Source organism: Musca domestica, unplaced genomic scaffold (genome assembly GCF_030504385.1).
Source record: "Musca domestica strain aabys unplaced genomic scaffold, Musca_domestica.polishedcontigs.V.1.1 9, whole genome shotgun sequence".
Classification (NCBI taxonomy): Eukaryota; Metazoa; Arthropoda; class Insecta; order Diptera; family Muscidae; genus Musca; species Musca domestica.
Window position 1 is genome coordinate 5816629 of NW_026712435.1, and position 13107 is coordinate 5829735.

At 33.5% G+C, this 13107-nt stretch overlaps 1 protein-coding gene across 1 annotated transcript in view; it reads left to right on the plus strand.

The window, feature by feature from the left end:
• LOC101895405 (islet cell autoantigen 1) overlaps positions 1–13107 on the plus strand; it is a 117983-nt gene that overhangs the window by 100060 nt on the left and 4816 nt on the right. The window contains exon 4 of the mRNA XM_059131624.1: positions 8503–8793. Within this exon, the coding sequence (XP_058987607.1) occupies positions 8503–8793 (291 nt within the window). The remainder of the gene's footprint in view (positions 1–8502; positions 8794–13107) is intronic.

The following is a 13107-nucleotide window of genomic DNA, read 5'->3' on the forward strand; positions in this document are numbered from 1 at the left end:
TTAATGAAATAAACTGAATTAAATTAAAACTTCAGACTCTGAGTATGCAATAGTTACATAAAAGGAAGACTTAAGGTTAGGTCACAAATATTTGGCGAAAAATGTGAAATATTTCTTTGTCACAATCTGACCACCAAACATTATTTGAGGATAAATACAAAAACAGCCGATTTTGGGAAATCAAAATTATTTGCCAGAAAACAAAAATTTGACCAGTGTGTCCATAATGTGAACACATATGATCAATTATTTTCACTTTTTTGGTCAAACATTTATTGCAAATGTTTTGTAAGGTCAAACAAGGAAAAATATCAGTTTAAAACATTGGACAGCTTTGTTGCTTTAAGAACAGGAGCATTTGTAACATGATGTTTAATGAATAGAACAACAACGAATGCAATAAGTGATTTTGTTTATTTGATATTTTTGAATTAACTGAATTTGAATGTTCAGTAAAAATTTTAATATATGGTCTGTTCCAGAACTGTAAATGTTTTTACTACGATAACCGATTTTCCCTTTATTATATCGAAGAAAATTGCGAAACTAGTAGATTCTTGCAGGTTCTGGAACAGGATATAGGTAGGTGCAAAAACGCAATGAAATGTTTTGACAAAAATAATTAGATTTGTCTATGTTTTCTTATACGACGCAAATCGGAGGTTTTTATGATATGTATTTTTCAATGATTTTATATCTCTCTTTCACTCTCTCTGTCTATTTCTCTCTACCAAATAAACTTATTTTTCCTCACAGTTTGGTCAAACAATTTAATGGGAAAATATATTTTACGAATGTGAACATGTGTCAAACATGTTTTCCCATAGCACTATTTGACGATGTTTGGTGACTGCTACAAACAAAATCTGACTGTAATGTGAACATCGAATCAACTCTGTATGAATTTTACGTTTGTTCAGTCAAATATGGGAAAACAAATTTCGATCAAATATTTGCCCAGTGTGACCGTACCTTTAGTATGTCTTGATAAATAGCGATTATAGACGGGCGCGTGCCAAAAAAAATATACATACACGGACGAAAAAATGTTATGCACTTTCACGCACAAACACGATCACGCTAGAAATTTTGTATGAAAAAATGGATGGTGGTGCTGTTTAAAATTATTTATTCAGACAAGATTGATATGTACTTCTAAAATATATATTTTGCTAAACATTACTTACAAACCAACATTTGCTTATTTTTATTAAAATACATTATTTTGTCCAAGTTAGGACTTGAAGTCTAGTATGTCTTTCGTCGAGAATATTTCCAGATGTAGAAAACAATCCTTGTTTGGAACTTGTTTTAACGTTTTCGACAATTTGTGGTTTAGCTCCGAGTGCTTAAAATATTATATAGTTTTTTGAACGGTCAATTCGGGAAGAGCATGTTTTCCCATAATCCATAACTATGTATAAAACGTTACAAATGCAGATATACGTTTAACTTTTTTAAACCAAAACTATTCTCTGTTACTGTTACCAAATTTTAAACTAGTCTTCAACATCAAATTCTTTAAAAATGGTAGTCATGTTATTAATGTTTTTCCCATTTTCTTCTTCTTTACTCCTGTGCTGCCTTTTCTTCAAAATTATTATAAATATTATAAACCGGGATCATTAAAAATACGCAAAGTCTTTTCCGTTTGAGCGTTTGTAAGACACTGAATTTATTTATTAAAAATATTTCTTAAGAACTAGATATGATAATATGACTTAACCTTAATTATCATTAAGTGTAAATAAGAGAGAGAGAGAGAGAGATAGATACCAACTGTACACATGCATATGCACCATGCCACCATAAATCTTAGGAGGAGGTCATAAACACGCATAGCTATCTCACATGTGGCAAGCAAACATGCCGCACTTGCTTATCAGTCTGAGTAAAGATTACATCCCATAATCTAACTCCACCATAACACATGCAGCAATTGAAAATTCTGTACTATTTATTTCTAACTCGAAGGTCTGCTCACCACATTTTCTTATCTTATTTAATGTGGACTGTATTAAGAAGATCCCAGTTTAACAAATCCCTCTCATCTACACTAGGTAGCCCCGCTATTCTCTTTTATTATAAAAACATGTTCACTTATCCGTGAACAAATATAGTGCGCTCTTAAACAAGTAGATCCCCTTTGAGTATAATGCTAGGAACACAATTGGAGCGAATGTTCGTCGTCAAAAATAAAAAACATATGTGTATATGGAAATGCACACAATCACGGCGCCGGCGAAAATTTCGTCGTACGCCGCGAACTCAATTAGCTTTATTTATATTTCATACGCCGGCGAACAAAACAGTACAAGGTGGCCATACTTGTACGAATTTTATGTGTTTTAGTAAATAAAGTTACTTTTTACTTTAAAATTTGTTATGGTCACTCTACTATCTGTTACTCGTATAAAGAAAAAACATAATTAATTTACTTTTAATGTTCACTGGCCGTACCCACTATCTTCTCCGTAAACGTTTTCGCACAAGCAGATAAGCTTTTACTATAATATACATTATGTTAATTATTTTAACAATTTTAATAAACTTTACAACTCTCTGATTTATTGTAGTCAACAAATGAGCAAAAAGTACACAACTTCATCAGCTGTTTTATAATTTCGTCGGTATTGTGTTCCATACGACGAATTTACGCGGCTCATTTTGTCGCCGCGTAGGGCGAAATTCGTCGTTCGCTCCAATTGTGTTCCTAGCATAATCCTCGGTCATCTCTGTTGTGAATGAATTTTTCTAGGCCGTCGATATCATCCAGCATTAATTTGTTGTATTCGTCGTATTTTGATGCAAAAATCCTTTTTTTGATATAACTAGATCTTTAAAGTCTTGTCCCAAACTGTCCTCATATGTTTGTAAGTGATTGTGCATATTCATGAAAGCCTTCTCCCAGAATATATGGAAAAGTATTTCAATTTACTGACACATTTTGCTTATTAGAAACAATCGATTATCCATAATACCTCCCTTTCCGGCCATGACGGGTAATCCAGATTGGCTGTATTTACAAAACAATTTAATTATTGCTTAAATTCGTTTAATTTAATTTGCCGAAATTCTAAAATGTTACGGCAAATCTATTCTTTCGTCATATTTACAACTTTCCTATAGGTAATATCATGGTAGAATTACAAGGTAGCCCTATCAGGCCAGCTGTAGGCAACTTGATATGTCAAACAAATTCTTGTAATTCCAATTCTCCCTACATATACACAAAGAGAAAAAAGAACGCAAATAATTATTAACATTGAAAATTTTGGAATAGTAAATTTTCAGGTATTATATGGTTTGTAAAAGAACGTATATTGGAGGACAAGCTAAGCCCAATACCTTCCTTAAGTTAACATTTGTATAAATGCATTCATGAGTGTTGTCACGAGTCACACACATAAAAATCACCAAGCAATTCCCTTTATCCATATCTAGAGGCAGTTAGTACAAATATAGTTCTTGTCTATTTCCTAATATTCACTATTATAAGATTTCTTCTCTATCCTTAAAAATTGAAATTGCAAACCAATTTTAAAAAGAACCCTTATAATATTCCGAATAAGCATTTATTGATAATGTTGAGGGCTAAAGTAAATCATAACAGCTTCACGATTATACACTGGAGAAATTATTCAAAAAACACGAATTGATCCGCAGATATGTTTTAAAAATCTGTTATTTAAGAACCGCAGTCATTCTAAAAATAGCCACAATTTGAGACCCGAGGATATTCTTTAAACTTCACCAATTGAGACCCGGAATTTTTCTTCCATCCATGATTTGACACCCGGAAAGGCTCTTGAATAATCAAGGATTTGATGTTTTGTAGGAATCTTTAATGTTTAGAAATCTACGATCAAATTACCAGTTCACACCGAAACAAAATGTTCTTGCAAAATTTTATTTTTTTTTTTTAATATCAATGAACTAAAACAAAGTTATTCAATGTCTCAAAATAAAATGTTCTGATTGATGCAAAACAATTTTCCCCCCAATTATGTTTGTCAATTGAATTCGCCTTGCTTACAATTTTGACATATGAAATTTCCAGAAAAGTTGCTTTGTTGTAATTTTCGCCTATAATGCTACCTAGTATTTCTACCATGGGTAATATCAATGGTAAATACATGGTACAATAAGGAGGTGGAACAGCTTCGTAAAACTACAGAAATGCAGCCCAATTTTTGTTGTTTTCATTTTTTTCATATTTTTCTCCATTTTTAAAATAAGTTAAATAGCGCGAAAAATGAATGAAATACTCATTCATACATTTTCTCTCAAAAATATGATCCAAACTGTTCTTTCAATTGTGTGGCTAAACTGGTTAATAGCTTTAATACGCGAGCCGCAATATACGTGTCTTCCAATCATTGGCTTTGAAAATATTTCATTTTCTTTTTTCAAAACAATAAATACATACACAAAATAAGCAGAAGTCGGGCACACTTAGAAAAAAAATGTAATCAGCTGGTAGCTCTCGACTTTCACCACAAATGATTTCTGCCTTCCAACGATTTCCATTTTGATATAAAATTGATTGTGTTTTTTATAATTTCGATTACCCGAACTTTTATTTAACACTTTTTCAATTAACACTATACAGAGGCTTCAAAATTATATGATTCACAACAATTAACTAAATGAAGAAAAAATACGAAGCAGGCTATATCGGCTGTAATTTTTCTTCTTATTGGGCGAATAATAAAGCTTGTAGACAAAGTGGTGGCATGGCGACACATAACCCCAGCTTTCCTACAGGGACGTTTCAGCTCCAATAGTAATTCGCCGTTTCAAACACATCATTTGTAATGGTTTGAATCCAGACAAACCACTGATTTGCAAAGAGATGAATATACAGACAACGGAATGCTGGCATATTTGCGATGATGTCTGACAATTGTGCAATGGTTTCTGGCTTTCAAGCAGCATGTACTGTAGCGGCCATTTGCTTGTCCGAGGTTAGGCCCGACGCACAAAACCAAAATTCCATTGAAATAAACCTTGCTTCCACATTTGTATGACACATTTTTGGAAATGGAAAACGTGCATAAATGGCTGATACACTGACGGTGCTGTTACGCAAGGATTGTGGATCTTCTTCATTTTGGATGATGACAGTCGACGCTGTTGATAAATCGTTGTTTTCCATCTTCTGATTGCAATTTTTTTCTCGAAGTATCAATGTTTTTAATAATGAGAATAGAATCCAATCTCCCTCTTCAATTTTCAACTCTATTCTCTATTCGACTCGACTAGAGCAATTTTTACTGACAAAGGAATACAACCGCTTCGCTTGGGCGTAGATTCAATTCTTAGTATTTGGCTCGAAGTACCAAATATAAAATGTGAAAAAGGAAAGGACAATCCTTTTTCTTTGTATGTAGTTTCCATTCTGTATCCGGCTCGAAGGACCAAATGTAAGCGAGAAAAGAAAAAAAAAGAAAAAATATTCAAAAATATGTTTCTTAAAAACTACTGAAACTAATCTAACTTAGCTTAATCGCAGCCAAACAATTATTCTTATCTTTCTAATATTGAATGGAGAACATTGCAGGGCAGCTTGTCATTTCATTCAAGTGGTCTTGTACATCTACGGAGCGCATCGATGTGCGTGTGGGTCATAACCTTTATTATCTCACACATTATCGTATGCGTCATCGCACAAGATCATCGACTTGTTCGCATGTGGTATTTTATGACGGCTAAGAAATATGTAATTTTAGAACATTTATTGTGTAATGCTAGATTTTCCCAACTCCTCAACCGCACTCAAAAGTATGTACAATGTATTTTGCACAAACGTAAAAGGCCATACACATAATGAAGACAAGAAACCAATTCTACCTGTTTTACGATTGCGCTGTGAATCCTTAGTACAAATAAATGCCCTGACATTTTGTCTAATAAAAAACTATGTTTGGTTTTTAATTTGGATTATTGAAACAATGCTATACATTTTACCTAAAAAGGTAAAACTTAATACGAAGTTATATCAAAATTTTTTACTTCAATAAAATTCAATTTTATATTTCCAATTTTAAATTTGACTACTGTTTTATGACAAAAATTTATGAAGATACTAATAAAATATATTTTGTTTCAGTATATTTTTGTAATTAAGAGTTAAAACTTTTTTATATTGAGTCAGATATCTACCCACAAATTTGAATTTGAACTTCATTTTATATTTCTAATGTATTTATTGCTCCACAATTACTGCTCTACTCTACCTAACTGTCTCACAGTGGGGTCAGATCCCCAAAAAATGGAGGTTAATTGAGGGAAGCATTCTATCGCTTTGAAATTTTGCTCATACATTTATATTATGCCTAGCATGTTTTGTATTAAAAATGGAACATATCGGTCCACGTTTCGGCAAGGCCCCCTATAGCGTTACTTCCTGATTTTCGGTGTTTTTTAATGTATTGACTACAATTTGAAACCAAATCATGTGTAACTTGACATTTAGAGTTTATATTGACGAGAATTTCAGAGAGTTTTTTACAAACTTATTATTTGGCTTTTTATTTCTCAGTGGATAAAAACTAAAAAAATGCCAATATAAAATAACCCATAACGTAGGCCTCTGTATGGCTCAACGGATTTAGATTCTCCAATTTTTTTTAATTTTCATACCAGCAACAAATAACAAAATTGAGTTAAGCCAGAAGAAATAATTCATACTATGAAAAACCTTCTTAAATCTGCAAAAACACTACGGGTTGCCCATATTCGACGGACCTTTGGGCCCTTTGGGCCCATTCCAATCGACGAGGCTTGTCCGCAGGCAACATTTTTGCGTCAATTGAATTTTGTACGGGAACAAATGCAAATCAATGCAAATAATCCGTTGTAAAGTGGACCGTTGGGATGTTCTTGGGGACCTCTCAACACTGGCTCGTACGGCAGCGATATTGTCGGCCGATCGCCTTGGTCGACTTTTATATGGCCTCTTCGGATTAGATAGAGCCTTAGCAGTCGAAAATTGTTCGTATAAACGCTTAATGGTGTTCTTAGAAGGCGCACTTCTCACATTTTTTAATGTTTTAAAAGCACATTGAGTTTTCAAAATTGACTTCTTCTGTTGAATGTAAATTTCAACTATTTCAGAGCGCTCGCGTGGCGTGTATTGGTTCATGGTAAAAATCTGCTTGGACTGACGCTTCAAACGCGGTATGTCATTAAGCGATGTGACATCTCTGTCAAAAGTTATGGCGTTGCCAGATGGGTCCGTCGAATATGGGCAACCCTGTACATATTTTTATGAGATATATGAGCCATCGTATTTTTAATCGTTCGCGATCGATACAAAAAAAAAACTTTATTTTATGTTGTACATTCATTCGCCGTGTGCGTTCATATTTTTTTGAACAGGTAGAATGACGTTATTTAAAAGTCCAATGAAATACACCAGGTAGTAAGAAAAAAATGAAAGATGTTAGAACCTATGTAGACACCTGTTTCTGTACATTAGATAAAAATATATATTTTCATCATATGGAAATAGATAAAAAGGATGGATGGTGGAACTGCTAAAATTATTTCAACCAGATTAATCGAATCTTGCTTTATTTTACAGATTTTTCCAGTAGTCACATGTATCACTATAGCCAGAGCTGAGCAAAGAGATTGCTTAAGAGAAAATTAAAATTGCATTTTTCATAAAATTTTACAATTTATTTCAACTGTTTTAAACATTGTCATTAAAGCTAATTGCTTGCGCTAGAACACCTTTTAATGTGTTCCACTTTAAACTACAAATACCAGTAAGACCGTTTGAAAATTGCAGTTAATCTTTTTAAAAATATATAATGTGAGTGAGGCCGTTAAATGGAACACATACCAAAACGAGTACCTATATAAAAAATATTACACTATGAGGATTGATAGTCTTAAATATCAAATTTGAAACAATTTCTTGGGTAAATGTGGCTAGGATTATCATAATACCAAATATCGGTAGGTACCGTTAAACATGCGATATAGGAAAACGTGAAACTAGATATTCAATGTTCCACCACCGGAGCTAGAATCCATTAGGAACTGCAAATATAATCTGTGAAAAATGTGGCGAAAATCATCAAAATACCAAATGTATGACGGCAACACCTACGTCGAATAATGTGGGCTGTATCGTGATTTCAACAGACAGACGGATAGCGTTAAATTCACTTAGAATTGTATGCTGAATATGAATATATACTTTATGGGGTGTGCGACGAATATTTAGGGATGTTACAAAGGAAATGTCAAAGTTAATATACCCCCTTTTCAAGGTAGAGGGTATAATAATCCTTGTCCAAACCAAATGTTTGGTATCGTGTCAACAAATGGTTCGAACATTTAGAATGTGTACTTTTTGGTAGGAACAATTGTAAAAAGCTACAAAAAGCATTACTTATGAAGGTGCCTCAAACGTTTTTATCATGAATAGTATATTATAATTCTAACATTTGATTCTGAATTGTAATTCCGTTTTTTTATCTTTTACAGTCCGATTATGCAGATTTAAACACCGAAGAGAGCATTCCCAAAAAATTGGATATTCAAAAGGGCACGAATGCCAATGAACAAAACCACACTCCCTTAATTGAACTCAGCAATAATGATAGACTTCTGGATTTATGCGGCATTGAAAACAACTTTAGCTCACAACTTTGCGATGACAACAAAGCAACCGATCAGAAACAAATAAATTCATTAGGACAAAATGCTAGGAGCTCAAAAATATCTATGGCACATAAACTTAAAAAAAAACAAGTGGACACAAAAACTAATATTTCTGTATCAGATAATTTAAACTCTACAAAAAGCGCAAAACAAAAAACATGGATTGAGCTGTTTGCCGACCTGGATCCACTATGCAACCTGGAAGTATTCGATCTTAAAATAAATGGAAATTTAAAGAGTTCACAACAAACATAAAGTTGATCACAGTGCAGTTTTACATCACCAACAGGATTAGTAATGGACCATATATTAAATAAATAATATCTTAAATGACAAAAATAAGATGTTGTTTTTAATTGCCAAAGATTTTATTTAATTAAAACTAGGATGCTTAAGTTCACAAAATTTCAAATTCATTTGACCAACTGCTGAGCTTCTTTTTTAGAGTTCACAAGTTCGACTAATTCTTTAACCCTGCGTAGGCAATCCTTTTTAGATCTATTAGGAATACATTCTCCAATCCGATCCCAACGGTCTGGCGTTGATATTGGGTACGTTTTTATGGCTTGTTCCAATAAAGCTTGTTCTTCCTTTGTCCACGCCTTTAATGCTGTTTTTGACGATTTTGTGTTACCTGCTGTGGAGGCCGGAATATTTCCATTAGTTTGATTTTCTTTGGATTCACTATTGCCTGCGATTTCAGAAGATATTTCCGTATTGACAGTAATGTCTGAAGACGTTACAACTTCTTTCTTAGATTTTTCAAAATTTTCAAAAGCCGTAGCATTAGCTTGTGTTTTGAGTGTGTTCTTTGAAAAATCGCTATGTTGCAACGCCTTAGCTTTGTTGAGGACATCGCGGGCCGTTATATTAGCTTCCCCAGTTGAATGTTGATTTATAAATGAAGCAATAACATCCCAACGTTGTGACGTTCCTGCGTGACTTTAAGGATGATCTTAACATCTTCCAAATACAGCCTCGCTGTCCCATTCGGCTGACTTGCTCTGATAGCAGCGGCTAGTGTGGACTTCTTTAGAAGCATCTCTAAAAATCGCCTATGAACGCCTGGATACAATATTACGTATCTTGCCGCGTCCATAATTTTTTCTTTGGCGAAGTCAAATACGCCTTCTATGGCTTCTTCCATCTTTAAGGTACTCATTATTTCCATAATTGTACCCATCATTTCGAGAAGAGTGGCAGCCTCTTCCTTTATTTTCATCATTGGCGGCCGTTTCACCGATTCGTCCTCCTGGGCATATGCATCACCCCTTCTGTCTGAAGATTTCAAATATGAAGCCCCCTCGGTGTGCACCGCCACCACAGTCTTCTGTGCTGAAGTCTCCTTCTGACTCAGCATCCTTTTATTTGGCTTATAAATTTCTTCTGTATGGGAACAATTCCAGCTGTAGTTTTAGCTCGGTAATTTTCCACTCTTGAAGACCAATTTTAGCCTGACAGAATTTCCTCGATGTTAAGGCAAATTCTTCAACATTTATCCTCTACCGATCCGGCTCGATGGACCAATGTAAACCGGGATCATTAAAAAGACGCAAAGTCTTTTCCGTTTGAGCATTTGTAAGACACTGAATTTATTTATTAAAAATATTTCTTAAGAAATAGATATGATAATATGACTTAACCTAAATCAGGGGTGCTCAAAAAGAAATATCTCTTTTCAGTCAAATTTCTCTTTGCTTATTTAAATCAAGAACAAAACAGTGTTAAGTCATTATTTATACAAATATTTTTTATCCATTTGCTTTATAAATTATTTAGGCAAACATTCATGTTAAAAATAATTAAATTGAATCGTAAGATATAAAGAAAAACAGATTTTTAATTTTCTCTTAAATTATCTTATTTTTCTGTTCATGTTCTAGAACACGGTTTTGAGCACCGCTGACCTAAATTATCATTACGTGTAAATAAGAGAGAGAGAGAGAGATAGATACCAACTGTACACATGCATATGCACCATGCCACCATAAATCTTAGGAGGAGGTCATAAACACGCATAGCTATCTCACATGTGGCAAGCAAACATGCTGCACTTGCTTATCAGTCTGAGTAAAGATTACATCCCATAATCTAACTCCACCATAACACATGCAGCAATTGAAAATTCTGTACTATTTATTTCTAACTCGAAGGTCTGCTCACCACATTTTCTTATCTTATTTAATGTGGACTGTATTAAGAAGATCCCAGTTTAACAAATCCCTCTCATCTACACTAGGTAGCCCCGCTATTCTCTTTTATTATAAAAACATGTTCACTTATCCGTGAACAAATATAGTGCGCTCTTAAACAAGTAGATTCCCTTTGAGTATAATGCTAGGAACACAATTGGAGCGAACGACGAATTTTTCGCGGCGTATGTTCGTCGTCAAAAATAAAAAACATATGTGTATATGGAAATGCACACAATCACGGCGCCGGCGAAAATTTCGTCGTACGCCGCGAACTCAATTAGCTTTATTTATATTTCATACGCCGGCGAACAAAACAGTACAAGGTGGCCATACTTGTACGAATTTTATGTGTTTTAGTAAATAAAGTTACTTTTTACTTTAAAATTTGTTATGGTCACTCTACTATCTGTTACTCGTATAAAGAAAAAACATAATTAATTTACTTTTAATGTTCACTGGCCGTACCCACTATCTTCTCCGTAAACGTTTTCGCACAAGCAGATAAGCTTTTACTATAATATACATTATGTTAATTATTTTAACAATTTTAATAAACTTTACAATTCTCTGATTTATTGTAGTCAACAAATGAGCAAAAAGTACACAACTTCATCAGCTGTTTTATAATTTCGTCGGTATTGTGTTCCATACGACGAATTTACGCGGCTCATTTTGTCGCCGCGTAGGGCGAAATTCGTCGTTCGCTCCAATTGTGTTCCTAGCATAATCCTCGGTCATCTCTGTTGTGAATGAATTTTTCTAGGCCGTCGATATCATCCAGCATTAATTTGTTGTATTCGTCGTATTTTGATGCAAAAATCCTTTTTTTTGATATAACTAGATCTTTAAAGTCTTGTCCCAAACTGTCCTCATATGTTTGTAAGTGATTGTGCATATTCATGAAAGCCTTCTCCCAGAATATATGGAAAAGTATTTCAATTTACTGACACATTTTGCTTATTAGAAACAATCGATTATCCATAATACCTCCCTTTCCGGCCATGACGGATAATCCAAATTGGCTGTATTTACAAAACAATTTAATTATTGCTTAAATTCGTTTAATTTAATTTGCCGAAATTCTAAAATGTTACGGCAAATCTATTCTTTCGTCATATTTACAACTTTCCTATAGGTAATATCATGGTAGAATTACAAGGTAGCCCTATCAGGCCAGCTGTAGGCAACTTGATATGTCAAACAAATTCATGTAATTCCAATTCTCCCTACATATACACAAAGAGAAAAAAGAACGCAAATAATTATTAACATTGAAAATTTTGGAATAGTAAATTTTGAGGTATTATATGGTTTGTAAAAGAACGTATATTGGAGGACAAGCTAAGCCCAATACCTTCCTTAAGTTAACATTTGTATAAATGCATTCATGAGTGTTGTAACGAGTCACACACATAAAAATCACCAAGCAATTCCCTTTATCCATATCTAGAGGCAGTTAGTACAAATATAGTTCTTGTCTATTTCCTAATATTCACCATTATAAGATTTCTTCTCTATCCTTAAAAATTGAAATTGCAAACCAATTTTAAAAAGAACCCTTATAATATTCCGAATGGGCATTTATTGATAATGTTGAGGGCTAAAGTAAATCATAACAGCTTCACGATTATACACTGGAGAAATTATTCAAAAAACACGAATTGATCCGCAGATATGTTTTAAAAATCTGTTATTTAAGAACCGCAGTCATTCTAAAAATAGCCACAATTTGATACCCGAGGATATTCTTTAAACTTCACCAACTGAGACCCGGAATTTTTCTTCCATCCATGATTTGACACCCGGAAAGGCTCTTGAATAATCAAGGATTTGATGTTTTGTAGGAATCTTTAATGTTTAGAAATCTACGATCAAATTACCAGTTCACACCGAAACAAAATGTTCTTGCAAAATTTTATTTTTTTTTTTTTTAATTTCATTGAACTAAAACAAAGTTATTCAATGTCTCAAAATAAAATGTTCTGATTGATGCAAAGCAATTTTCCCCCCAATTATGTTTGTCAATTGAATTCGCCTTGCTTACAATTTTGACACATGAAATTTCCAGAAAAGTTGCTTTGTTGTAATTTTCGCCTATGTTGCTACCTAGTATTTCTACCATGGGTAATATCAATGGTAAATACATGGTACAATAAGGAGGTGGAACAGCTTCGTAAAACTACAGAAATGCAGCCCAATTTTTGTTGTTTTCATTTTTTTCATATTTTTCTCC